This window comes from Cotesia typhae, unplaced genomic scaffold (assembly GCF_013202065.1).
Source record: "Cotesia typhae breed Kobodo isofemale line unplaced genomic scaffold, CoteBio_Ctyphae scaffold_91, whole genome shotgun sequence".
Classification (NCBI taxonomy): domain Eukaryota; kingdom Metazoa; phylum Arthropoda; class Insecta; order Hymenoptera; family Braconidae; genus Cotesia; species Cotesia typhae.
The window spans coordinates 1,400,760-1,428,310 of NW_027423781.1; the positions used below are offsets into that span (position 1 = coordinate 1,400,760).

General features: G+C 30.0%; 5 protein-coding genes across 10 annotated transcripts; 3 read left to right on the forward strand and 2 right to left on the reverse strand.

Moving 5' to 3' along the window:
* The first annotated feature begins 371 nt into the window (after positions 1 to 371).
* On the forward strand, positions 372 to 2,564 carry LOC141537388 (RWD domain-containing protein 1). Its single transcript, XM_074258362.1, has 4 exons — positions 372 to 577; positions 1,077 to 1,423; positions 1,506 to 1,692; positions 2,234 to 2,564. Exons 1-4 carry the CDS (start codon positions 508 to 510, stop codon positions 2,362 to 2,364), a joined length of 735 nt encoding a protein of 244 aa, XP_074114463.1. The 5' UTR covers positions 372 to 507; the 3' UTR covers positions 2,365 to 2,564.
* Positions 2,565 to 2,779: 215 nt separating this feature from the next.
* Positions 2,780 to 9,464, reverse strand: LOC141537365 (NADP-dependent malic enzyme). Of its 3 annotated transcripts, none has more exons than XM_074258327.1 (12): positions 9,288 to 9,464; positions 7,266 to 7,422; positions 6,368 to 6,526; positions 5,982 to 6,163; positions 5,377 to 5,686; positions 5,129 to 5,311; positions 4,824 to 5,049; positions 4,588 to 4,730; positions 4,031 to 4,325; positions 3,818 to 3,962; positions 3,230 to 3,298; positions 2,780 to 3,025 (listed from the first exon to the last, which is right to left on the reverse strand). In XM_074258327.1, the coding sequence occupies exons 1-11, from the start codon at positions 9,311 to 9,313 to the stop codon at positions 3,259 to 3,261; spliced, it is 1,866 nt and encodes a 621-aa protein (XP_074114428.1). In that variant the 5' UTR covers positions 9,314 to 9,464; the 3' UTR covers positions 2,780 to 3,025; positions 3,230 to 3,258. The 3 variants fall into 3 exon arrangements, with proteins under 3 accessions (XP_074114428.1, XP_074114427.1, XP_074114429.1); XM_074258326.1 differs by lacking the exon at positions 9,288 to 9,464 and adding an exon at positions 7,534 to 7,588; XM_074258328.1 differs by lacking the exons at positions 3,230 to 3,298; positions 9,288 to 9,464 and adding an exon at positions 7,534 to 7,588.
* Positions 9,465 to 10,269: 805 nt separating this feature from the next.
* On the forward strand, positions 10,270 to 12,949 carry LOC141537379 (ELMO domain-containing protein 2). 2 transcript variants are annotated; one of them, XM_074258343.1, is made up of 3 exons: positions 10,270 to 10,375; positions 10,996 to 11,524; positions 11,694 to 12,949. In XM_074258343.1, the coding sequence occupies exons 2-3, from the start codon at positions 11,009 to 11,011 to the stop codon at positions 12,114 to 12,116; spliced, it is 939 nt and encodes a 312-aa protein (XP_074114444.1). In that variant the 5' UTR covers positions 10,270 to 10,375; positions 10,996 to 11,008; the 3' UTR covers positions 12,117 to 12,949. The 2 variants fall into 2 exon arrangements, with proteins under 2 accessions (XP_074114444.1, XP_074114445.1); XM_074258344.1 differs by having other exon boundaries at positions 10,289 to 10,391.
* Positions 12,820 to 14,936, reverse strand: LOC141537381 (uncharacterized). The gene is made up of 6 exons (XM_074258347.1): positions 14,658 to 14,936; positions 14,177 to 14,362; positions 13,967 to 14,105; positions 13,721 to 13,882; positions 13,514 to 13,639; positions 12,820 to 13,105 (listed from the first exon to the last, which is right to left on the reverse strand). Exons 1-6 carry the CDS (start codon positions 14,794 to 14,796, stop codon positions 12,949 to 12,951), a joined length of 909 nt encoding a protein of 302 aa, XP_074114448.1. The 5' UTR covers positions 14,797 to 14,936; the 3' UTR covers positions 12,820 to 12,948.
* Positions 14,937 to 15,300: 364 nt separating this feature from the next.
* LOC141537382 (uncharacterized) lies at positions 15,301 to 26,864 on the forward strand. 3 transcript variants are annotated; one of them, XM_074258349.1, is made up of 8 exons: positions 15,301 to 15,741; positions 16,713 to 16,990; positions 18,455 to 18,574; positions 19,906 to 19,995; positions 20,970 to 21,069; positions 21,205 to 21,403; positions 23,766 to 23,847; positions 23,919 to 26,864. In XM_074258349.1, the coding sequence occupies exons 2-8, from the start codon at positions 16,826 to 16,828 to the stop codon at positions 24,069 to 24,071; spliced, it is 909 nt and encodes a 302-aa protein (XP_074114450.1). In that variant the 5' UTR covers positions 15,301 to 15,741; positions 16,713 to 16,825; the 3' UTR covers positions 24,072 to 26,864. The 3 variants fall into 3 exon arrangements, with proteins under 3 accessions (XP_074114450.1, XP_074114449.1, XP_074114451.1); XM_074258348.1 differs by having other exon boundaries at positions 15,301 to 16,990; XM_074258350.1 differs by lacking the exon at positions 19,906 to 19,995 and having other exon boundaries at positions 15,301 to 16,990.
* The last annotated feature ends 687 nt before the right edge of the window (positions 26,865 to 27,551 follow it).

Consider the following 27,551-nt stretch of genomic DNA (forward strand, 5'->3'; position numbering starts at 1 on the left):
AAAATTTTTAAAATTAACAGCTGACGGCTAACTTCAGTATAGGCAGTCGTTTGATCATTTTAAAATTTTTTTTATATTTCTACATGTTTTTTTTTTTTTGCTCCAACTTATATCATATATTAAGAGAATAAGCAAAATTTTGCCGCCATTTTTAATATAAAAATTTTCAATTTTTTAATTTTTTTACATACCTTATTACTTAGATGCTTTTTTAATTAATCATCAATTATTTTGAATATAATAATTATTTGTTTATATATTTATTTACATTATAATTCACAGCCTAATTAACTACATTTGGTTTTTAGGTTTTTAACATGACTCTTTAATAATTAGTATTTTCTGTCACCAGGTGTCGCTGTCAGTCAATTTTGATCAGCGACTTTCTCTAGTCTTAATTTTTTATTATTATACTTACTGTCAATATTTTTAATCTTAAAATTTAATAGAATTTTTTTTGTTTAAAAAATTTTAAGTTATTTAATAATAACAGTGTCATTGTTCATTATGGATCATAAATCAGAACAGCATGAAGAAATTGAAGCTCTGGATTCTATTTATTCTGGAGAGTTACAAAGTAAGAATTTATTTTATTTTTTTTTAATTTATACATAACCTAAAAAAAATACAATAATATTAATTTATGATTTTAATTATTGCTTTTTTTAATAATTAAAAAGTATGTCAGCTAACAGCTGTCAATTAAAAAAATTTTTTAAATATAATTAATCAATAATAATAATAATAATAAATGTTTAATAAAAAAAAAAATAAATCAATAATTTTATTGACAGATTTAAAAAATTTTTTAGCAATTAAATTATTGTAAAAAAATTATTAATTAATTTATTAATTATAAAATAAAATAAAAAAATTCCGACGTAAAAAAAAAATAAAAATTTTTTTATTGAAATTAATTTGTTGTAAAAATTTTTAAAATTTACAGCTGATAGCTAAGCTAAGAATCATTAATTATATTTTTTATTAATTAAAAAAAATTTTATTAAATATTTTAATTAAAAAAAATTAAATTAAATATTTTTATTAAAAAAAATTAATTAAAAAAAAAATTCTAGTTTTAGAAACAAACCCCCACAAATTCATGTTAACAATAAAAAGCGAAGAATACGAACCCGAGTCAGAAAACGGACTGTCCTGCGACCTGGAGTTCACTTACACAGCAAAGTACCCAGAAGAGCCTCTGGAGATTCGGATTGAAAACCCAGAGAACTTTGAAGACGGAGATGAGGAGAAGCTTTTGAAGCACTTGAAGGAACAGATGGAGGAGAATTTGGGGATGGTCATGGTCTTTACCTTGGTGAGTGCCGCGCAAGAGTGGCTTAATGTACAGTGGGATAGGATTAAGCTTCACAGAGAGGAACACGCTGCTAAAAAGCTTATTGAGGAAGAAGAAGCTGAGAGAGTAATTTTTTTTTATTTTCTTTAATTATTATTATTATTATTATTACTTTTTTTTTTAAATAAATGTTAATTTTGTTTTTTAGAAAAGATTTGAAGGTACCAGAGTAACAGTAGAAACTTTCATGAAATGGAAGGAACAATTTGATGAAGAAATGGGACATAATAAGCGAAGAGAGCTGGCATTGATTCAGTCTAAAAAATTAACTGGCAGAGAAATGTTTATGACTGATAAAACTTTGAATGAATCTGATCTCAAATTTTTGGATGAGGGTAATTTATTTTTTAAAATAAAATTGATAATTTTTTTTTTTATGGTCAGTAATTAAGAAATGACCTTGTATCTCGTGAACTATTGACATTTTTAAAGATATAAGCTCATCCTGATGTTACACTCATCGAGACCTTTCATTTGAGTACCCACATCAATTTTTCATATATTTTATATATTATATATATGTATATATGAAAAATATATGAAAAATGCATGTGGGTACTCAAATGAAAGGTCTTGATGAGTGTAACATCGGGATGAGCTTATATCATTAAAAATATCAGTAATTAAGAAATGACCTTGTATCTCGTGAACTATTGACATTTTTAAAGATATGAGCTTATCCTGATGTTACACTCATTAAGACCTTTCATTTGAGTATCCACATCAATTTTTCATATATTTTATATATTTATATATATATTATATATATGTATATATATAAAATATATCAAAAATGCATGTGGGTACTCAAATGAAAGCTCTTGATGAGTGTAACATCAGAATGAACTCATACATAATTTAAATACATTATTCCAGGTGATGCAGTTAAAGTTGATGAAAGTTTATTCCAAAATCTCGATGACCTGGATCTGAATGATAACGACTCAAACGACGACGATTCTTATAGAATCCAGCCAGTAAGAGAGTATATAGATCCTGTTAATTAAATTTTTTAATCTTGTTTCTTTTTATAAAATTGTACAATAAAAAAAAAAATCTACCAAACTCAGGCAAGTATTTTTTTTTTTGTTAATTATTATTTTAATTATTTATTTATTCAAAATGGTCCATATCCAAATCCCAAAAGAATAAATAAATAAATAACGACAATGAAAATGATAATTTATTAAATGTTATACATAAATCGCTTACAATATTACTTATCAACATTATACTTTCATTTGAAAAACATTATTTTCTTCAATTAAATAATAATAAAAATATTTAATTAGTGTATCTTATTAATGGCAATTTAAAAATAATTCATTCAATTTATCTTTCGATGTAAATATATAATACCAATTTGCCGTAAAAATACTACAGTAGTCTATTGTTAATCAACATAAATATTAATACTGTAACTGTAATTGTAATGTAGAAATATATTAATATTATTATTATTTTCTGTTTTTTCAAAACTATTAAATGGAAGATAAGATATTTAATTTTTTAAGTACAACACTCGGAACAATTCTTTAAATCCACACATTTAATTTTTTTTTTTTTTTAAATCATCCTTATTATTATTATTATTAATATTAATAAATAATTAATGGCGAATGGAGACAATAAATTATCTAATTTCATGATGGCCTCTACGTTTATAATCTGTTGGAAGAAAAAAAAAATATTAGATTAAATTTACAAAAAAAAAAAAGTTTTAATTAATTTTTAAGTTTTGATTAATTGAGCAAACAATAATTCAAAAACGTGCAAATTAATTAGCAACCCTTTATAAAGTTAATTTTTTTAAAGACAGTCTTTAGTTAAAAAAAAAAAATTAAAAATCAAAAAAAAAAAGTAACGTAGTACTTATATAAATTTATTTGGAGAAAGTAGAGTTAAAGATGTTTTAAATTATGCCGAATTTCAAAATCTTTTCTGTAAAAAGATCATAAAAAAAAAAAAAATGGTTAAGTATAATGAATAAGCAGAAGTGTATTTAACCTTGTATCTTGTGAACTATTGACATTTTTGAAGATATAAGCTCATCCTGAGGTTGCATTCTTCAAAAGCTTTCATTTGAGTACCCACATGCATTTTTCATATATACATATATTTAATATATATAAATATATAAAATATATGAAAAATTGATGTGGGTACTCAAATGAAAGGTCTTGATGAGTGTAACATCGGGATGAGCAATTTAACAAAGTAAAGCAAAATTTTAATTATTTACGGTTCACAATTCACGGCAGATATATAGTGACAGCAAGGTTGCTAGTTTATATAATCAAAATATAAGCATAAGAAAATTATAACCATTAAGCAAGACAGATTATTTGTACTAGTTCCAGGAAACCCCAACAGGTGGCGCTGATTGCGATTCTTCTCGCATGTGATAGTCTGACTTGCTTAAAAATGACGGTAAGTGATTAAAATAAATAAATTACATACTTTTCAGGTAAAACTCGAGGCTCTGCATAATGGCCCGGCCACTCATAAATATTTGGTAGCGGACTGTCGTAATTGGCGTTGTACATTTTGCTCATAACAAAAGCTCTTTTGTCTTTAGGTTCCGGGTACTCGCTAGCTAAGCCGCCTACAATAAAAAAAAATTTCTTAGTTCCTTGATAAATAAAATTGATTAGTTAATTGTGAGTTACTTACATTGGCCGTACGCGTACTCGGCAATCTGTACGGCTATGTCAATAGAACACTCCTTTATAGATCCGAGTGGGGGGTAGACACTTCCACGAGCAAGGTCTTCATCTGAAACGTGGTCAGCAACAGTTTGGGCAGAAATTAGGAACAATTCCTCGGTAATATGATGGACTCCTGTGGCTATAACACCCAAAGCGATGCCTGGGAATATGTATGCGTTGTTTCCTTGCCCTGGTTTATAGACTGTTCCGTTGTGAGTCACTTCACCGAATGGCGAACCGGAGGAAAATATGCAACGACCCTGAAAATATAGTTAATATTAATTTAAATTAGAGTTTTGGCGCCATCTAGCTGATTGGAACCAAATTTAAATGTCTAGTGGCGCCATCTAGTGGATTGGAACTAAATTTGAAGGTATACTGGCGCCATCTAGTGGATTGGAACCGAACTAAAATGTATATTGGCGCCGCCTAGTGCTTTGGAACTGAAATAGAGCTCATAGTGGCGCCATCTAGTGGATTGGAACCGAACTATTTTTTTTTAAGAGTAAGAATAAAAATTACCTCAGTATAATCATAAGCCTGTTGTGCAGTACATTCAGCTTTACTTGTAGGATTACTTAAAGCAAAAATTAAAGGTCGTTCATTATTCTTAGCCATTTCTTGCAAAACTTCTGGCGTAAAAGCTCCCGTAGCTGCTGATGCACCTGAATAATTAATTTTAATTGTAAAATAAATAATATTGATATTGTAATTGATGTCTTAAATTATTAAAATAAAATATGAATTAATTAATTTACCTATTAAGACAGTGGGCTTTATTTCTCTGACAAGTTCAATAAGCGACTTAACCTCTTGGTGAGTTTTCGCGTACCACTTTTTATGACCATCAAGATTGCCAACTTTTCGGCCCTCTGTTAGCAACCCGTCAATATCCATCATCCAAACTTTGTTCCTAGCCTCTTCTTCAGTGGATCCGTCGGCTTCCATTGCTTTTACGCACAAATCTGCTATTCCTATAGCAGCCTAAAAATTTATTTAAAATTTTTTTTTAATATTTCTTTGAAAAAAAAATTAAATAAAATAAATTTTTTTTTTTTTTTACCTCACCAGCTCCCAAAAACACAAATCGATTATCTGACATTTTTCTTTTAGTAATACGTTTAGAAGCCAAAATTCCAGCGACCGCCACTGCTGCAGTTCCTTGGATGTCATCATTGAATGTGCAGTACTTGTCTCGATACTTGTCTAGGAATCTAAAGGCATTGTGATTTCCGAAATCTTCAAACTAAAAATTTATAACAATTATTATTTTATATTTATTTATATTTTAATTGAAATAAAATTATTAACCTGAATTAGGACATTTTGCCCATATTTCTGGACACAAGCAGCCATAAACTCGTCAATAAGCTCGTCGTAATCAGCTCCCTGGCTCCTGGGTTTATTTAGACCAATATAGTGAGGGTCGTTGCGCAATTGCTCGTTATTGGTTCCGACATCGATGGTAATTGGTAAACATTGGTGAGGCTTTATTCCGGCCAAAGCGGTGTACAGGGCTAATTTACCAACGGGGATTCCCATACCGCAAGCTCCCAGGTCACCGAGACCTAATATACGCTCCCCGTCTGTCACACAGATCGCACGGACGCTTTGCTCCGGCCTGATAATTAAAAATGTCAGTAATTAAGAAATTACCTTGTATCTTGAGAAATATTGACATTTTTAAAGATATAAGCTCACTCTGATATTACACTCATCGAGACCTTTTATTTGAGTACCCACATCAATTTTTCATATATTTTATATATTTATATATATTATATATATATGTATATATGAAAAATATATCAAAAATGCAAGTGGGTACTCAAATGAAAGCTCTTGATGAGTGTAACATCGGGATGAGCTTATATCTTTAAAAACGTCAATAATAATAATAATAATAAAATACATACCAATTATTTAATATTTCATAAATATGTCCTTTATCAAAACAAGTAATAAACAATCCCCTAGGTCTCCGATAAATTACCCCAAATTTCTGACACGCAAGGCCAACAGTAGGAGTGTAAATAATTGGCATCATTTGCTCGATATTCTCACTGAGAAGTCTGAAGAATAGTCGCTCATTCCTCTCCTGCAAAAATAATTCAGTCAACCCTCTATATTAATAATACTTACTATTATTAATTATCAATAATAATAATAATAATAATAATAATAATAATAATAATAATAATAATAATAATAATAATAATATCATAAAATAAAAATAATCTTTAATATTATTTAGCATGACATTAACAAAGCGTAATTACTGGCAAGAGCCGGTCAGTTTCACCTGGAGCTCCACGAGGTAGAGGTACCGATTCAGGTCCTCAGTGTACTTCATTACAGAAGCTTTACACAACGCGAGTTGCTCTTCCTGGGTCTTAAATCTCGGGGGTTGTAGTCCGTGGATCCCTAAGGCTATTCGCTCTTTCAAGGTAAACGCCAATCCCTAAAAAAAAAAAAAAAAAAATTATTAATGCATTTAAATTCTTGGTATCATGTCAAAAATTTATTCAAGGTTTATTTATTATTATCATCATTTTATTTACTCATGACATTGTTTTAATACCCTATTTATTTTTATCAATACCTCGACAAAATTATCTAAATAATAAATTATATTTTTATTTATAAAAATAAATTTTTAAATCAACAGTGCATTTAATTTGAGACTCTATAATTTTCTATTAACATCATTAATTAATTAAATTTTTTTTTTAATAAATCGATACTATTAAAACCAACAATTTGAAAAAAAATTACATTTTAATTAAGTATAGTTTAATTATAATTGAAAAAAAAATTTTTGAACTGGTAATTTAAGATCAGCTGTTATTCCTCCGCCATTTTATATTTTGTATATTCAAATTTTAAAGTGGCGGGAAATTTGAAAAATTCAAAAAAATAAATTTTTTAAATAAAATTACAAACTACTGAATTAAAATTAATATTCTCAATAAATTCTCTACTTAACGACTTAGTTTCTCGTTTTAAAACCGCATTCCGTCCAATGACCCGGCAAAATTTAATTTTATCTCTTGTACCGTTATTAAAATTACTTAAATGTTTACAATAAAATTTACAACTCTTTTTTTAAAAATTACTTAAATATCCTTGACTTCTTTTTTGAGATAAAAAAAAATGTACGACTTAAGTAATTAGTAATTACAATTAAAATAAGTATTTACCTTATTAAGGCGTGGGTCTCTAAGGTGACCAATACCCTTGACCATATTGATGGGCACAACGTCCCCGGATATTTCATAAATTTCCCTGTGCTGAATGTCTTTAGTCGCTGGGTGCGATGGAGGAAGTACTCGAGTCCACGCTCCATTTCTCGTAGAACTAAAAATTAAATATAATTACATGATAATTTACAACTAAAAAATTCCCACAATAATTTATAGATTATTTATTTTTATTGATTAAATTAATTTATTCATTTAATTGACTAACTAGTTCCGTACGGAGCTTAACACCCGGAAATTCATTGAGGTAATGTATAGATACTTCGATTACATTAATTGAAGTACTGAACAAGTGCATAAAATTAACCTGATATTTATCTATTGTTTGTTTTTATTTTATTTCAATTATTTTTTTTAATGCAAATTTTTTTTAGATTGCTAATATAATGATAAGATTAGTGTGATATAATATCGACACTGGTCTAGATTCTAGTCAAGGTTGGAGTATAAATACGGAAGTATTGAATTTTAATCAATTATAACAATAATAATTTTGCTTTATTCAGTAATGAATTTTGTTAAATTGCACTGTACTTTCTTAAATATTTACGTATTTAAAAATACAAGCTCATCCTGATGATACACTCATCGAGAGCTTTCATTTGAGTACCCACATGCATTTTTCATATATTTTTCATATATACATATATATAATATATATAAATATATGAAAAATGCATGTGGGTATTCAAATGAAAGCTCTTGATGAGTGTAACATCAGGATGAGCTTATATTTTTAAAAATGTCAATAGTTCTCAAGATCCAAGGTCATTTATTAATTTTGTATCCTGGAGACAAAATTTTTTTTTTCTCTTAATAATATAGATAATATAATAATAATAATAATAATAATAATAATAATAATAATAATAATAATAATATCTTTCAAAATTTTTTAAAAAATTTTAAATAATAAAAATGACACTGAAGTTAGCAGACGTCTAAAAATTCTAATTTTTTTTTCTTAATCAAATTACAAATAAAAAAAAAATATTTATAAAAAATTGTACTTATAATTTTTCAATTTTTTTACATGTGACATTTTTTTTTTAATTTTTTCAATTGAAATTTTTTCAATAAAAAATTTCTAAAAATTTTTCAATGTCGGCTAACGTCATTTTCATTAATAAAAATTTTATAAATGATTAAATTTAACAATAAAATTTTTTTCTTACATTTTTTTATCTTCGCTATAAATATTCATGAGGTAATTTACGGAAAACTAATATACATCTATATATCCCTATACAAACATAAAATTTTTTATACTGACACAAAAATTATTATTATAAATATTATTACTATTATACTAAGAAGGAGAACGCATGTCCTTGGCCTCCATATAATTCACGATCACGATCAATACCACGAAGATTAGACGTGTAATATCACACTATAAATAAAGTAAATAAAATAAATAAAATAAAACTTAAAAGTAAGATAATCTATGACATCCATTAATTTCTCATTATCTTATAAACATAAACATAGTACATCAATGACAAAATTAATCATAATTTTCTTGAGTATTTTTTCTTTATTAATTCAATCTCATGAACATCTAAACTATTAAATTACCGGCTTCGGGTCATCTTATTATATTATTTAATGGATTTTGAAGGGTCATATATGACATAATAATAATAAAAATAAAGCAAGCATGTATTGTAATAAAAGTTAGCACAAGTCAGGTCTATTTTAAGTTAAATGATACTGAAAATAACCCTCGACAAATAATTTAACAGTTTAAAACTTTTTACATAAATTATTAATAAACAAATTAAATTATTAAAAATAAATTTTGTATTAAAATTACTATTTAATTTTTTTAAACAAAATTATTTATTTTTTTAATTTATTAAAATCAATTTTTTTAATATAAAAATTGACTTTTTATTTTGAGGTGAAATTTTCAATGAAAATTTATTGAAAATAATTTTTAATGTTGATGAAATAACTTACAGTATAGACCTTTGAAGAATGAACATTTTGTCCAAGTCCCAGCTGATCGGGCTCCACTTAAAACTTCACCTCTTACCTCTTTACACACAAACCCGGTTCCACTCTATTACACTCAGTGCTGGTGCCTGCTGTTGGAGTATTCTGACCACGCGTGCGACTGCGCTTCAACGTGCTGTGCTCCCTGGAGTTACTTAATAATTTTGTCATAGGTGTGTAAGTATATTTACACATGTCATATGTGTAATTATATTTCAGTGCATGCGCGTACAAATTTTTATTTATAATTCAAACTGAAAATAAAAAATTCATTTATTTTATTAAAAAATCAATGACACTGAAGTTTTGACAGACATAAAAAATATTCTTAGAATTTTTTGGCAATTAAATTAGCCAAAATCTAAAAATTGAAAAAAATTTTTTATTATTGAAAAATTATTTAAAAAAAAATTTAATTAAAATATTTCACATGTCAAAATTAAATTAAAATTAATTTAGCCGATTTTTAATCATTTTTTTAATAAATAAATTGCTGCATTAAAAAAATAAAAAAAAATTATGACAGAAAATAATTAATTTTTTTTTAATTAATTATAATTAAAATTAATTACAATTATAATTTTAATTATTTTTTTACTTACTTATTTATAACACTAAAAATCTTAGATGACATTTATTTATTTAATTCTTAACTGTCCCGGCCATTTTGAAAAGCACAACTAGCGCCGCAGTCAGCTGTTTCAGAAACTAAATTCAAAAAAGAACTGACAGCTGTCAGAAATAATTATTAATTCTTTACTAAAATTAAGTGACAGGTGTCATTAATTTTTCAGTTTTACCTTTAATTAATTCAATTAATTATAAATTAATATAATTTATTATTTTTTTTTTTAATTTGTTTATTAAATAAATAAATAAATTTAAAAAATGTCTTGCGCATGCGCACAAAAAAACTAAATCAATAACCTTAAATTTCAATGTTCAGATTGACGTTGGAGATAATCGTCCAAACAAAACAAACGTAAGCAACTAAGTTAAGTGCAGTAAAATGTCAGTGTCCTGGATTTCCTGACTTCTAGTCCTGCTGAAAGGTAGTTCTGATAATAAGTAATTATATTTGATATTAAAGTTAACAGATGAAAATTTATTTAGTCAGTATTTAATAATTTTAAGAATTTATTTTTTGCAAATAAATTAGGCTGAGGCTATTCGGACACTGTAGCATGAATTTTAGCGTGGCAAATAATTTGTAATATTCACGCTAGCCTCACGCGGAACTCACTCACAGTGTCCGAATAGACAGTCCGAATAAATTAATGACATAAAATTTAGGAGTCATTAGATAATTTTTAATTTGTTTTTAATTTTTTCATGGCAATTTTTTTTTTAACCTAATACATTTGTTATAAAATTATTAAATATATGCTTAATTAATTTTTGTAATAAATTATAGCAAAAAAATATTTTTTTCAAAATTGCCGTAGAAATTTAATATTCAAAAATTTTTTAATTTAATATAATAAAATTTCAAAATAAAAAAATTTTTTTATTTTATTTTTCAAAGAAATTATTTAAAAAAAAAAATTGAATTTTTAATTATTTAAAATTTCTACTTGTTAATTTTTTTTTCTGTAATTGATTTATAAATAAATTCTTAAAATTAATTTTGATAATAATTATTAACATTAATTAAAATTAAAATTAAAAACAGAAATAGAAGAGAGATGTACCGGTACGTTTGGTCGCTGGTCTGTTGGTACCTGAGGCCGATAATAAAGTGGTTCCTCCGGCAGACAACGTCGATGTGCGAGCTCCAGAGGATTTGCTACGGCGAGCCCTCGGGAGCCAAGAGAACGCTCGGGGTCGAGAGTTCCCTGTACCAGTCCCGAAACCCAGAGATCAAAGCGTTAGTTCTCGGTCTTGACGAGCTGACCGAGCGTAGGGGCTTCAACGCTAAGACCGAGAGAAAGGTCCTCGAGGACACCATCAGGACTGTCCTGCTCGCTAAGAAGATTAATCCTGTGGCGCATCCCGATTTTGCTAAGAGCTTCGGCAAGTGCGTCGAGCTGATCTGGGGGTACAGGCAGCTGATCTTTGAAATTGAGGAGCTCAGGAAAACTGGGTATGATTCTAGTAATCTAGAGCATGAGATGGTTCTGTTGAAGCTTTGGAATCTTCTGAATCCTTATGAACCTCTTGAGGCTAGGGTTACTAAGCAGTGGCAGGATATTGGCTTTCAGGTAAATTTTTCATTTAATAATTTTTTGTTTAACTAAATAAATTAACTAAAAATAAAAATTTAAAGGAATAAAAAATTAATTTCTTCATTAAAATGTTAAAATTAAATAATTAATTTACAAAAGTTGACACAAAGTAAAAAAAAAAATAAAATATTAAAATAAATTCCAGGGTGACGATCCAAAGACAGATTTCCGAGGTATGGGAATCCTCGGCCTAGAGAACCTGGTGTTCTTCGCAGACGAGTACCCAATAGCAGCTCGCCACGCATTATTACACTCGGTCCACCCGAGATATGGTTACGCGTTCGCAATAGTCGGGATCAACATCACCAGCATGGCCTGGAGGTTGCTCCGAGACGGTGCCGCGAAAACCCACGTCTACAATTCCTCAAAGACTCTCCCCGGAGTCCGTGCCTTTCATCAGTTTTTCAGCTACCTCTTTTACGCGTTCGACGAGTTCTGGATCGAGAGCAAGCCCACCAACATGATGGAGTTCTCCTCTATATCCTTGAAATTCGAGAACAGCATCCGCACCGCTCTTGCCAACCCTGCGACTGTTTTTCGGCTCAATCCCAGTCTCGACAAGATTTAGTGACAATCTTTAAAGATTTATTATTTACATTATTAATTAAGTTTACGATTTTAGATTTAGTTAGATGCACGGTAAGAACAAGATTACACTGAATGTTTTCCTAGATTATACTCAGTATAATCCTAGATTATACTCAGTATAATCCTAGATTATACTCAGTATAATCCTAGATTATACTCAGTATAATCCTAGATTATACTCAGTATAATCCGGATATCATTGAGTATAATCTGGGATAATATCCAGTGTAATCTTGTTCTTTTCGTGTAAGACTTTTTTTTTATTTTTTTAGAGGTTCTTTTAATTATATTAATTTTTAAGAGTCGAATTCATTTATTACAGCTGGTTTTTTTATTTTTAAAATGAGTGTTTAAATTTACAAATACTCTTTTTTTTTTTTTTTAAATTCTTCTAATTAAAAATTTAAATAATTTAACTTAGAAATGAATATTAATTAATCTGCCAGCTCTATAAAAAAAAAAAAAAAAAAAACACTGAATAAATATAAGAACAAAATAGCACGAAAATTTTTCCACCGCAAGCGCTTAGACAATTTTTGCATGATGGTAATTAAATTAAAAAAAAAAAAAAAAAAAAGTTTATTGACTTTGCTTAGGACAATTTAATTAAATTAAATGCCATTCCATTATTTATAACAAAAATAAATTAAGAAATACTAATAATAATAATAATCACAATGACGTATAATAAAAATTATAAATTTTTATTTTTACAAACGAAATTATCTTATAATTGTAAATGGAAGATAGGAAGATCACATTGCTTGATTATTAATTTGATAAATTAATAAATAAATTAATAATTATTAATTTTATGTATCTTTCTTCTTAGTTGCTGGTGTTTCAGTTTTGTTACGAAGTTTTGATACTACTGTGACAATAACTAAAATACAAATTATCATACTTCCTAGTTTCATTATCCAAGGATTTTCTCTCAGTGTGTTGGCGATCATTAGGGTCAAGTCGTCACTGGAATAAAAAAAAAAAAATATTTAATTATCTACATTATTAATAGAATAAAAAAAATTTTGTCTCCGGGATAGATAATTAAGAAATGACGTTGTATTTTGAGAAATATTGACATTTTTAAAGATATAAGCTCATCCCGACAATACATTCTTCAAGACCTTTCATTTGAGTACCCACATTAATTTTTCATATATTTTATATATTTATATATATTATATATATGTGTATATGAAAAATATATGAAAAATGCATGTGGGTACTCAAATGAAAGCTCTTGATGAGTATAACATCGGGATGAGCTTAGATCTTTAAAAATATCAATATTTAAAAAAATACAGTGCAATATAACAGAGTATAAGTCATAATAGAGCTTTTTTTAGGGACTTTAAAATTAATAATAATATTTACAATGGACTTTGAGGAACTGGAACATTTTCTCCTTGAGTGTTCTTGTACCAAGTTTCAGCGAACGATACCATGGCATTAACATCGTACTTAGGAATTTGATATCTATACATTTTTCCTCGTCGGAAGCTGTAAAATTTTTTTTTTCAAAATAAATTACTAAATTTTTTTTTTTATTTTATTTTCAGTTAAAAAAAAAAAATTACTCACAAAATTAATTCTGGAACATCGTAGACGCTGAATCTCCTTGCAGTAGCTGCTCCAGAGGTATGTTTGTTGACCCTTGCTGTATTTATTCTGCGTTTTATTTTAGCGCCTACTGCTTCCCATCTTGCTCCTAGGCGCTGACATTCTACGCAATTGTCACTGTAACTATTTAATTTTATTCAATTTTATTATTAATTATTTTTCAAAAAAATTACTATTAAAGATTTCTAAAAAAAAAAAAATACTTACAACATAACAAACCAATCCCCAGTAGTGGCTCCAGTGCTCACCTGTGTCAAGTGTTCAAAAGTCTCATCCGTAAGTTCTCTGACAATTGGCTCTCTGTTGTCAAAAAAAGTTTCAAAAATCTCCCTGTCATCCAGAGGACCTTAAAGAAAGTTAAGTATTTTTTTTTTATACAAAATTAAATGAAATAATTATTTATTTATTTTAAATTACCACTGTAGAGAAGGGGAACGCTGTTCCTAAAAAATACCAGCGCAGGTTCTTCGTTCGGGGTATACAATTTTCTCAAATAACTATTAGGAACTTTGACAACCCAAGCTGAAAGCGAATCAACTAATTCATCCCGTAGTCCAATTAATTCTTCTTCCCAATTTTTACAATTTTCACAGTCGTCTTTAGCTGAAAAATTAAGTAAGTAAATTTTAATTTTTTATTTTAATAAAAAAAAATTTTTTTTTTAAATTTATTTATAAAAATAAAATTTATTAATTTATTCTACTCAATTAAATATACTAAATTTTATTTTATTTAATAATTAATTTATTACTTTTATTTGACTTAAAAAAAATTTTTTTTTTAAATTTATAAAAATGAAAATTATTAATAAAAAAAATTTTTTTTTTTCAGAAAAAAAAATGCACCATATGTTTTATTAATTTTAAAGATAATTAATTTAATTTAAAAAAATACATACTAAAAAGCGCTATCACAGGATCAGTAGTAATGTGTTGGATTAATTCTTCATCTGTAAAAACAGCAAGCGGAGGTTCTGAAGCGAGAGAATTATTAATTAAAACTAGAGCTAAAATAATACATATTTTATCGCACAACATTTTTTATTTAAGGTAAGTTTAAATATTAATTCATTTGAAGTTTTAAAAATTTATTCACTCGTCCCCGGCGGACACGTATTGTGATTATATTGTTCTACACTGACTGTATAACTATATATATTATATATTGAGAAATAGTGATTTTTGTGGGTAAGAGAATTTAATACCTGGTTTATTGGTGGAGATGAGAGCCGTTTTCCTGCTTATTGGTGGCTATTTTTAGTAACAGGCGGTCGCCGCACTGGCGCTGCGGTTCCAAGTCCCGGGAAATTTTGAATATTTAAATTTCGCGGGGAAAGTGGGGTAGGAGTTGAAAATTAAAATGTTGAAGAGGAAAATTTGATAGGAAATTTTCCGGGCTACAAAAAAATATTCATACTAAAATTTCCTCAGTCGAGTATTTTCCAAGTTACACCCGATTTTCCAGCCAAACTCCCAATTTTAAAAACAATCGTAAAATTTTCCGAGTAATTAATTTTTTTTAATCATTAAAAAAATGATTTTATTCCTAAAATTAGCCACCTGTCCCCGAATGAAGCTTCATGAAATTATGCAAGCATGAAATCCTAAACATTTGATCGAAATTCCCGAAAATAATTCTGTACCGCGACATCGCGAGACTTCCCGATCTATAGTTAAAGTTTAAGTTTCATCCCCCACTTTTCCAGCCTCACCCCCCACTCTTTTCCTTTTCGAGACTTATTTCACGTACCTAGACAACAAGCAAGAGCTTGTACATCGACGGCCAGCTCAATACAAGCTCCCGAGATTACATGTATAATGCATGGAGTATATACGTACCTATGAATTTCCTTGTTATATATCAAACTAGTTATAGTTATAGATTACACAGACGAACAGCAGAGATAATATTAGTAAAGAGCTCACCAGCTAGGAATACCTAAGGGGAATCGCCAGTCGCGTGTTTTACTCATTCCTCTTCAGGTGAGTCTTGTTTTTACTTCCAAGGCTAAAAAATTAGAGATTTTTTTTATTTTAATTTTTTAGAAAAAAATTCTCGGAAATTTTTATTAAAAAAAAAATACAAAGAATTTTTTTAGTCCTTAAACTTTTACCCTCTCCCCCCCCCCTTCTCCTCCCACGGAGTTTCATTTGCGGGCAAGGAATTTCTATTGAGTGTACTGAGGGGTGGAATTAAATGGAACCGAGTAGAGGAGCTTTTAGAGCCCTTGTGGTCAGAAATAGTTGAGCTTTGGTTTAGTTGCTAGTTCTCCGCCCGAAAAATACTGCCGCGGGTTTTACTTTTTTTTTTTTTTGCATACATTTGTAAGTAAGTTACGTAAAAAATTCATTTTTTTTTAAAAAGAAATTCAAAAAATTCGGATTTTTCGGGTCCAAAGTGAAAATATCCGTCAAATTTGATCAATTTAACAGTTCAGGGTTCGAATCCTGCCTAGAATTATTTTTACTTTTTTTTTTTTTTTTAAATACTAAGGATCAATCTAAAGAATTTTTAATTTATTTTAACAAAATATTAATCAAAAAATTTTCTTTAAATTTTTTTATCAACTAAAATTATAATCAATTAATTTTTAATAAGAAAATTTCAGTAAAATAATAATAATAAATAAAATTTCACAAAACAAATCGAAAATTACAGTGTCAAAATAATTTTACAGCCATTTTCAATATGGCGGACACTTTTGATTTTTTTAGATTCTAAAGTTCAGGGTTCGAATCCTGCTTAGAACATTTTTTTTTTTTTTTTTTATTCAAATAAAAATGAATATTATTAAAACAAAACTAAAAACAAAGTTTGAATAAGTGCCTAGCAAGTCCATCAGATAGAGAAATAACTGAGGGGGTAATATAGTATAACTTGTCGAGTTTATAGTCTGTGTTCAAAGAGCAGTGTTATCTCGAGGGGTTGTAACACTGGCACTATCATTGCCTAGGTATTTTATCGGACTCAACAATTGTATATCAGAGAGTTGTAAGTTGAGGGTGTGCTGAATCCCGAGCGAGGTGAAACATCCTAAAGAATAAGACTAAGACGACACCTTTGATAATGGGGGTTGAGTACGGCGACACGGACAACGCGACGACGTACAACCCCGATGTCGAGGAGCTGATACGTCGGGAACAAGATCGTCGAGTGGTACAAGAAGGGACTGCTGTTTGGAGGCGACGTAAAGAACAACTTTTGCGCCAGAAACATCATGAGCAGCTTCAAGTATGTTATGTCTTTTTACTTCTTTAGAGTGTTCCTCGGGTGGAACTTTAATGGCAATTTTTTTTTTTTTTTTTTTTTTTTAAATTATTTTTCGGTACATTTAGTTAGTGATTGATTTTTTACGCGGGTGGAAATGGAAATTTATTTGAAAATAGATAAAAAATTTGTGGCTAATATTTTACATATATACATATATAAAATGTATATTTTAAAGATCTAAGCTCATCCCGATGTTACACTCATCAAGAGCTTTCATTAGAGTACCCACATGCATTTTTGATGAATTATTCATATATACATATATATATATATATATATATATATATATATATATATATATATATATATATATATATATATATATATATATATATATATATATATATATATATATATATATATATATATATATATATATATATATATATATATATATATATAAATATATAAAATATATGAAAAATTGATGTGGGTACTCAAATGAAAGGTCTTGAAGAGTGTAACATCAGGATGAGTTTATATCTTTAAAAATGTCAATATTTCACAAGATACAAGCTCATTTCTTAATTAAAAATATGATAAAAAATTTAAATTTCCTCCAAAAAATGTCCACAGATCTTTTAAATATTTCACCTAAAATTAAAAAATTTTCTTAATAAAATAACTTATTAAAATATTAATTAGAATTTAATAACACTAACACTAACACTATAAACTCAAACAATATGATTCGTTAAGTTCTGTAATTAATTAGCCAAGTTATCCGGTATCTCAGTAGCCCATAGAGGACTTGAGGCGTTATTTAATAAATAGTATTACGTCCCCTTTCCTTCTCTTCTCCCTCAAAGTTATCTATTTATTCATTCAAATAGATATTACTATTACTATTACTATTACAGTTGCCTATCTTAGGGTGTGTAACCAGAGTCAAAACTTTCCCGATATTACCTTGTACGCTTCAACAACTCTTGCCACTCATAGACTCCTATATTCACCCTATACAAGCATATAAATTAGCATAATCTCGAAAACTACTTAAAGACAGATTTCACCCCCGGCTGGTGTAAGCTCGCGACAAAATTCAGATTTTATATATATATTTCTGGAGATTAAGACAGGATTGTTGGATTGTTTAACTCTCAATTTGATAAACGTAATGCCTTTGGTGTACTGTGATAATACTGATACTGAATTACCATACAAATCGCTCGATATTTATGTACAGATATATTTATGTACATTTATAGATATACACTGAATTTATCCCGATTAATGGGGGATTTCCGGCGGGAAACTACTGTCAGGATAACTCCTATCATTCATTTTTGATACATCGAGTTTTTTTTTTTTCCACAAAATTTCGTCAAATTATTATTTAAAGAAGGTCCTTTCGTAATATTACAGAACAAAAAAATATTGTAATTTAGTAATGAATAATACTTATCATCAAATGAATATTTCCAGCTCCGTCATTTGCAGTCAACCTACTCTCCCTGGGGAAAGTCCGGAGGTGGCGCCCCCTATTCCGGTTCTCTAAAGAAGAAGAACGTGATCCTCGAGCCGCTGTCGCCGCTCAGCTCCCAGGTAGAAAAAAAAAACTATCTAGAATAACTAAAATAATAAAATAAATCACATTTATTATTATCGACATCAAAATTTGTAAACTCACGTGTCCTTGTTCTCAATTGGAGGTCACTGCATTCATTTCATGCACTAGCGTGATTAGAAGCGATCTTGCGCCAGTCAGCAGATCCTTGAGTTCCCGATCGATTTGTTCGTGTCCTACTGCTGATACTATATTATTGATACCTTACGAGTTCTTAAGATGCATAATAATAATAATAATAATAATAATAATAATTGATTATAACGACCAATAATTGCAAAATGAATTGGTTAGAATTATTGGCGATTAAATTCCCTTTAAAATGAGTACCCACACGCTTATGGTTTCTCACATTTGATCATATATGATGTATGTGATCATCAAACGTCAGATATGACGTCATATGATCATATATGACCGTTAAAAACGTGTGGGTACTCATTTTTTAAGAAATTTTCCGTAGATTGCATTAGATCAGCGTGTTTTCTATCATCTATGACTCATATATTCATCACATATGTTGTATATGACGTCATGTGATCAGAAATGATCACATATGATCAGATATGATCACATATGATCAGATATGATCACATATGGCCGTGTAAAACGTATGGATACTCATTTTTTAGGAAATTTTCTCTAGATTAGCTTGTTTTATCATATTTGACGTATGTGCTGATCACACATGTCATATATGACGTCATATGATCAGATATGGTCACATATGACCTTTTGGACGTGTGGGTACTCATTTTTTAGGAAATTTTTCGTAGATTCCATTGGACGAGTTTATTTTTATCTTCAAGCGAACCAAAAGCCGGAAATCGGGGAAGAAGGTCACGTAGGCGTTTTATTTATCGCATTTATTGCTCATTTATATTAACGAGGAGGTGCAGATGGTATCGCGACGTTTACTGATAATATGTAGATCTAATTTCAATGATTATCGTCGCATTATTATTCATCAGTCATTAGTCAACTCAGGTGGTATCTCGTCACGCGAGCTGCCAAGGTTTTACCTATCATTCAAACATTTCGTGACTCTCAGCTCTGTTTGCTGAACACTCTGAGGAATTATCATCATTATTGAATTTGTTTTTTTTTTTTTTTTTTTCTTTCAATCATAAACTTTGACCGGCTTATAGTTTTTTCAGCGCTAAAAAATTTTTTTTTCGACCACTTCGAGCACTTAAATCACCCCCGAGTTTCATTTTAATCACAATTGTTAGGGTCATTTTTTAATTTATTCACCTTGAGAGCTTTCTCAAAAGTAATTACTCGTAATAGTAATGACATATTTACTCAGGTGTCATTGCAACCGTGGGGCCGCCCCGGGCCAGGTGGTGTTCCCTGGAGGGATCCAAGGCTGCTGGGTGTCCGCTTTATGGAGTCTATGGTACGGTAATTTATAAAACCGGGATTTTAAAAATAAAAAAAAAAAAGTTTTAACTAAAAAGTTAAATTAAATCTTGTTAATTTTACTTCAATTTTTTTTTTTTTTTTTCAAAATAAATTCAAAAGCAAAACTATTTAACTTGTCATTATCAATTAACAGAGTAATTAAAATAAATGAATAAATTATTAAAATACAAGAAATGTTAAATAGTTATGGTATAAGTTATAAATTATAAGTTATAACAAACTAGTTAAGTTTAAGCCGAGAAAATAACACGGAATTTCCAGACTTATCTCGAGTCTTAATTCCTAATTAAGCTCGGCTTCGCCCGTATTTCCGGTATCTGAAGAGCTACCCGGTTTATACATATTTATATATAGATGTATATGTATATTTATATTAGAGGTCGCGGATGAGAAAAGAAGGGGAGGAAAATGTTTGCCCGGGGTTTAGAATGATGGTTTAAGTTGTAAGAGAACGGGATTATTTAAAACTAAATATCCTCTTACCTACCAGCTATGGATCTAACCAATTCTTAAGCTGGATAATGTAACACAATTTTTGATATGTTTGCTTATATTTTTATTATTATCAATATCACTATCAATTTTAATATAAATATCATTATCATGATGAATATCATCAATATTATTATCATGATAAATATCATCAATATCAATATCATGATAAATATCATCAATATCAATATCATGATAAATATCATCAATATCAATGTCATAATGAATATCATCAATATCATTATCATGATAAATATCATAAATATCAATCTCATTATGAATATCACTAATATCATTATCATCATGAATATCACTAATATCATCATCATGATAAATATCATCAATATCAATGTCATGATGAATATCACCAATATTATTATCATTATCATAATTAATATCATGAATATCATTTTCATGATTATTGTAATTATAATAATGATAATAATTATCTTCAAGGGATGGACAACAAAATCATTTATTCATCGACTTACCACTACCAATCAGCGTGAATTAACTCCATCAATGCAAGAGTTTTTTGATGCCAAGTCTAGACCAGGTATAATTACAAATTAACAACTCTTAGTTTAGCAATAACAGACATAATTTTATACATAATAAAATCATTGATATTCTGTCATCTGTTCTGCGTATTGTGAATGGCGTATTAAATGATATTATATTAATCTAACAGGAATAACTGAATCTTCGCAAATGCAGGATGGAGTCAGACCATATACATCAATTCAGAATGAGTATAAAAATACTCCTTATGATTATAAATTGACTGGAGGAATTGAGTTAGTACCATTGCTCACAGCACGTAAATGTCACTCAAATCCTGTTAAATATATCACCACTGACGTTACTCGCCCTGGATATATATTAGACAGGTTAGTTTCTATCTTTAATTCACTATCTACCTTTAATTCATTGAATAATAATAATTATTATTATTATTATTATAACAATAAAAAAAATGTTAGTATAAACAATTGTTGATTGGAATAATTAGAAAAAGTCTTGTTTGAATATTGAACTCTATTTGCCCGGCCTGAAATTAATTAGCAATTTATCTTTCGCGTCTTACTCAAATTACCTTTACTCACTGTGTCCTGTGGGAAAATACAGACACCCACCCACACACACACACATAGTCACATACGAGTATATATACACGAGGTAGACAAACTGGTCACATAGGGTATGTACATCGAACAAATAAACATAATTAATATTTGCACTAATTAAAAGTTTAACAATTAGTACCGACAGCTCAATTTTGCTATAATTAAAAATTTTATTATTACGAGTTTTATAATAAGTATAATCAATACTATGATAAATATCATTATTATCATTTTCATCATGAATATCACCAGTATCATTATCATGATGAATATCACCAATATCATTGCCATGATGAATATCATCAATATCATTATCATGATGAATACCATCAATATCATGATGAATATCACCACTAATGTCATGATGAATATCACCAATATCATCATGACTCTATTTATCAATATTATGATAAATATCATCAACAACATGATGAATATCATTATCATAAAAGTTAATAATAAAATGATTATTATTATTATTATTGACTGGAATTATTGTAGAAATAATGAGTGACATGTGAATCAATAAACAAAGTACCTTGAGGTACTATCGACAATATCAATTAACAACGAACAACAATAAATATAAACGATGCGGTGTTAATGTAAATTGATTAACCGTTCGATTATTAACTATTAGAATATGATTAATAGGATTACCCAGGTGTAATTCGAGGAGAACTCTCAATAGAGACGTCCAAGCATATCATAAACAATGCGCCGCAGCAGCTGAGTAACGATACAAACTGCCGGAATATTCCATTAGCGGTCCTATCAGAGCTCAGACCGTATCATTAATACACTCTCAATAGTGCTGAGATCCCTATCATCTATTCTCTATCTACAAGGGCCTTTCTACTTCACTTACACTCTCGTTTAAATTAACTCCTCTTGATATACCTCTTAATAGGTTATCATACACTCCACTATTACGTCGACGTTATCTCTAGTTCCAAAGAACGGCTTTTGTCGATATTAATTATCATATTAGTTTCAACAATATTCCACGTGTGTCTATGAAAAATTTTTCGAGGCTTTGAAAAGTGGCTTAAAAATTTTTTATCAAAACGATCTTGGTGCCATTTGAAAGCTTGACCTTTGAGCTTTATTTTCCATTGAAAAAATTTTCTTTCCGATAATTAGAACCCAAGATATCGCACCTCAAAGCTTACAGTAACGCGATATCTCTTTTTCCGTCTTTTCATTTTTTTTTTCCCTGGGGGCGCTGAAAAGAGCTTCGAAATACTATCTCACAGCTAGAGGACTAGCAGCTCCGGAAAGTGGACACTCTGAGGTAAATTTTCCCGTAGCCAAAGAAATTTTTTTCTTGGTGGAACCCGTGTACACAACGCTCGGAAGCTCGGAAGTAATCCTCACTCGTAATAACCAATAACAATAAAGCGGTGTTTATCCCGGGTAGTAAGTTGTTTGACCGGATGCGGATGACTTAGGGTTGGACACAAAGGGATTATATTATTTAACCAAATGGAATATCATTTCCCAATGGGTTGGGACGAAGAGAGAAGTTGGGGCAGGTGAAGTGACCGCTGAATGCATCTGGATCAATGTGTTGATTACCAGTAATGTAGTTGTGTCCCTTGAGTGCAATACTAACCCCAAGCAATTTGTCACAACAGAGACATGCTTTGTTACATGATATCGACTCACTCGGATCGAGCTCTCTGTTATTCCTCTTCGTGTATAACCGACGCAATATACCACCTCAATGCTAACAACTGGACCAATTCTACTCCGAACTCCAAGCTCTACTCTCCTATCCACTCTGCCTCTTTTTTATCTTTTAATTAAAAATTGATTGTTGTTTTCATTAATCCCCGGTCTCTTTTGTTTTAAATAGATTACATCCTTTTCATGTATTTACCGCTCTTTTACCCGGACAAATTCAATTCAACCTTTAATGTCCACATTTTTTACAAACTCCACCAGATATTTTTATTTTAAGCTCCTAAAAATTATTTTAAAAATTTTTTATCCAAACAAAATTGATATCATCTGAAAGCTTGCTCTTCAAGCTATATTTTTGCACCGTAAAAATATTTTTACCCCCACACTTTTCCGCTTTTCAAGCACTTTAACTAAAAAATGAACCCTTGTTCACTTGCAGCCACCGGTCATTGAATATCGAGAATCGTGACTACACAGCGGCGCTGTCAGAGCAGATATCCCGGAAGCGGGAGCGTATACTCGTAAGTCCAGTCTTGGAAAAAAAAAAATTTTGACAAATGGCATAAATATACGGGTGTTTTTTGTTTTACAGGAGGAAAAACGCCTGGAACAAGAGAGCTGTCGCAGGCATTTTGACACATGGAGGAAGCTCTGGGGGCGACCGGGTCACGGCGCCCCAATAGATCACGCTTACAGAAACGATCTCCATGCAATATTATATCGGGCAGTTCCCAGAGTCTATTGATCTTCGGCAAAGACGCCGATAAATAACCGAGCGGGTCGACTTCGGCGAATTGACAAAATTATAATTATTACCCGTAGCGTAGACTAATGCTAATCCACGGACAATTTGCATAATGATCCATTGGAAACAGATTGAACACGTAGACGCGTGAAAGCTGTCAAGAGGATATAATGGACCGGTCGCATTAATTAATGACCGAAACGCGCCAGTCGTGATGTTTGTGGCGGCGATCCACTACCCGATGAATACACGGCACTCTATTTACCCTCAGACGTATAAATACTCGCTACATCTGCGTTCCCTTTGTCTCGTTTGATAGAATGTAGTTTAACGTTCGAGCTCTGTCCCGATTTTAGCGAAAAATATTTACTTTCAATCGGTTGGAGAAAAAATTAAACCGGCCCAAATTACCTCAGTTGATCAGAAATATCCTTAGGACGACGCAGAATTTTTTTTTAAAAAAAAAAAAAAAAAAAAAAAATTGTCCGAGATTCGAACTCGCGACCTATATGTTTAATAATAAAAATTAAAAATGGCGATATCTCGAAAACTAATCGGCCGATTTCGACGCAACTCTGTCGGTTAATGTAAAATAAGTGTCCCTAGGTCTCCACAAAATTTCAGGCGATTCTGAGGACCCGGGGTAAGATGGGCCGTCTGAAATGAAAAAATCGGACAGTATTTGGCGTGTGAGTTATTTTAGGGGTGAGAGGTCACAGATCCGAGGCAGAGGCTTCGAACCGCGAAAATTTCTCGCAACCACAACCGGGTTTAGGCGGAAGGGACACGAGAAACGAGAATCGAGACACAATCACCGTGTAGAAACCAACATCCACAACTCCATGGTTGCTCCATTGTCTGAGCATTGTGCCGCTGTTACTAGTGTCAGTGGCATGGGGGTTGTAAAGGCTCGCGGTCGGGGTTTGTATAAGGGTGATTCATTTTATCTCGGAAAATATCAGTTCCTGTATCCTGAATACAGAGCCCTCTGTCTCTGTATATGTAAACCGAAATACCAGAGCATTTTATGCGTTTATACATAATATTATTATTATTATCGTAGTTGTTGTTGTTGTTGTTATGTTGGTTGGGTTGTTTTTAACCTTAAATTTACAATAGTTACACGGTTAATTTATTTAGCATTTTTTCTCAGCGACTCAAGTAATGAGGACCACTAATTTATGATAATTACCGAGGTCACCACTTAAATATTCAAGAATTAAAGCTAAAAATATAACAATTTGTTTTATATTACTGTCATAATTATAAATGCTGTTTCACTGGAATAAATTAAAAAGGGAGAACTTTTTAAAACTAACTCGGGGCTGAATGGGTCACTGTTTTCATTTAAACTTCAAGAGTTATTTTAACTGGCTCCTCGACAACATTACTTATTCAAATGATCTGACAACAATCATCCGAGTCCTTTGTTTCATTCAATTTTAAACTTTCTTTCACGTTACATTTTTCTCCTCTGACCATCTTACCCCAGGGTCGTCCGAATCGCCTGATTTTTTGTGGAGACCTACAGGAACTTATTTTACATTAACTTGCAGAGTTAAATCAAAATCGGCCGAGTAGTTTCCGAGATATCGTCATATAAAATGTTTATTATTAAACTAATAGGTCGCGAGTTTGAATCCCGGCAAAGTATTTTTTTTTTTCATTTTATCCAGATACTTTCTATTTTATTTATATTTCCCTATAAAAACTTCGATTTTTACGATTTTAGTGAGTTTTTTAGTGACCCAACTTACCCCGGATCCTTAAAAAATTTCAGTGAGTACTAAGGGCACTAAAATAAAGAATTTAAGCTTTAGTTGACGAAAATCGGTCGATAATATCCGGAATTATGGTCAGTTTTTATAAATAATTAATTTTTCTCCTGTGACCATCTTACCCCGAGTCCTCAGAATCGCTTGAAATTTTGTAAGGACCTAGGGGCTGCTAATAAACGTCTATTTACAAAGTTGCGTCGAAATCCGCCGAGTAGTTTCCAAAATATCGCCATTTAAAATTTTTATTATTGAACTAATAGGTCACGGGTTCGAATCCCGGGCAATTTTTTTTTTTTTTTTTTAATTAGAGAATTTTTTTATACAAAAAAGAGGCAATTTGATAGTCTATTAAAGTGTCGAGTTACTCTAAAAGTTATAGCGCTTTGATTAAAAAAATTTTCATGTCCATTTATTCGTTTGATTGTTTGTTTGTCTGTTTGCCGAGCGCTTCAATAATGAAAATAAAAATATCGGATACACGATAGAGAAGTAATTGCTAGTTTCGCACTTGGTATATTTTTATAAAAAAATTAATAATTGCCTAGGGACAAAATTAGAAAAAAAAAAAAAAAACAACGGGCTTAATTAATCAATTAAGTAGCTGTAAATATAGCAATTATAATGCAAATGTATTAAAATACAATTGTATTGTAAATAATGTAAAAAGTTTTTAAAATTAAACAATAAAGCTGCGGTACCTTTTTTTTTTTTTTATTTTTTATTTTTAAAAAAAGGTTTTACCGTGAGCTTTCATTAGCGAATTTTAAGCCATGGTTTATTATATTGGTAGTGTAAAATTTAAAAGTTTTCTGGTAGTAAGTAGTTAAATATCCAGCCGGTGTTCGTCAACCACCGAGAAAGTATTTCTGTTGAATAAAATTAAAAAATAAAGCAATTTATTCCTGAGTTTAAGAGTCTGCTATCGATTTCGTAGGAAACTTTTATAATACATTTGAGTAGTGAGGACTTGGCTAAGTTTGAGTGCATACTCTGTTCTAAAAGTGTTTTTTTTTTTTTTTTTAAAAAAAAATATTGATGGTCTAGCCGCCATTTTTACGGCATTATCTCAAAAAATACTGAATTGAAGTTAATACCAGATTCACGAAAAAAAAAAAAAAAAAGGTTAATGGAGTAAAAAAGTGAAATTATAATAATTTATAATGCTTAGCAAAGAGCAGGAACATGAATTACTGCCTTCGCTAAACTGCAGAGTGTGGACTGTAGAGTGTTGATGGTTGTATGAGATTCCATTTTACCTGTCTCATATACAAGAGTTCCCGAAAAATAAACTCGGCATAACTAGTACAGTATATAATAGGAAAACGCGAACGCAACATGGGCGGTCCTTTAGCTGCTTGCCGGCGTAATCATGAGAATTATGACAGTCTGCAAGCGACCTTTCTCCTATTATTTATTTTTAAGTCCGCCATTGTAATTACATTCCTCGATACTACAGTTTTTCTAGTCCGCATTTTTCTAAACACAACAAACTTAACTTGAACTAAAAAAAATTTTTTCATTTCAGACGGCCCATCTTACCCCGGGTTCTCAGAATCGCCTGAAATTTTGTGGAGACCTAGAGACACTTACTTTACATTAATCTGCAGAGTTGTGACGAAATCGGCCGAGTAGTTTCTGAGATATCGCCATTTAAAATGTTTATTATTAAACATATAGGTCGCGGGTTCGAATCCCGGCAAGG

Excerpts from the sequence above, each read along its gene's own strand:
- LOC141537388 (XM_074258362.1), top strand. The coding sequence starts at position 508 with ATGGATCATAAATCAGAACAGCATGAAGAAATTGAAGCTCTGGATTCT. Across the intron at positions 1,424-1,505 it reads AGGAAGAAGAAGCTGAGAGA|AAAAGATTTGAAGGTACCAG; the intron begins GTAATTTTTTTT and ends TTTGTTTTTTAG. Across the intron at positions 1,693-2,233 it reads TCTCAAATTTTTGGATGAGG|GTGATGCAGTTAAAGTTGAT; the intron begins GTAATTTATTTT and ends ACATTATTCCAG.
- LOC141537365 (XM_074258326.1), bottom strand. The coding sequence starts at position 7,568 with ATGAATTTCCGGGTGTTAAGCTCCGTACGGAACTA. Across the intron at positions 4,731-4,823 it reads AAAGCCCACTGTCTTAATAG|GTGCATCAGCAGCTACGGGA; the intron begins GTAAATTAATTA and ends TTAATTATTCAG. Across the intron at positions 3,299-3,817 it reads CCTCGAGTTTTACCTGAAAA|AAAAGATTTTGAAATTCGGC; the intron begins GTATGTAATTTA and ends ATCTTTTTACAG.
- LOC141537379 (XM_074258343.1), top strand. The coding sequence starts at position 11,009 with ATGTACCGGTACGTTTGGTCGCTGGTCTGTTGGTACCTGAGGCCGATA. Across the intron at positions 11,525-11,693 it reads GGCAGGATATTGGCTTTCAG|GGTGACGATCCAAAGACAGA; the intron begins GTAAATTTTTCA and ends AATAAATTCCAG.
- LOC141537381 (XM_074258347.1), bottom strand. The coding sequence starts at position 14,796 with ATGTTGTGCGATAAAATATGTATTATTTTAGCTCTAGTTTTAATTAAT. Across the intron at positions 14,106-14,176 it reads CGTTCCCCTTCTCTACAGTG|GTCCTCTGGATGACAGGGAG; the intron begins GTAATTTAAAAT and ends ACTTTCTTTAAG. Across the intron at positions 13,640-13,720 it reads GATGTTCCAGAATTAATTTT|CTTCCGACGAGGAAAAATGT; the intron begins GTGAGTAATTTT and ends AAAATTTTACAG.
- LOC141537382 (XM_074258348.1), top strand. The coding sequence starts at position 16,826 with ATGGGGGTTGAGTACGGCGACACGGACAACGCGACGACGTACAACCCC. Across the intron at positions 18,575-19,905 it reads TGTCGCCGCTCAGCTCCCAG|GTGTCATTGCAACCGTGGGG; the intron begins GTAGAAAAAAAA and ends ATATTTACTCAG. Across the intron at positions 23,848-23,918 it reads GGAAGCGGGAGCGTATACTC|GAGGAAAAACGCCTGGAACA; the intron begins GTAAGTCCAGTC and ends TTTGTTTTACAG.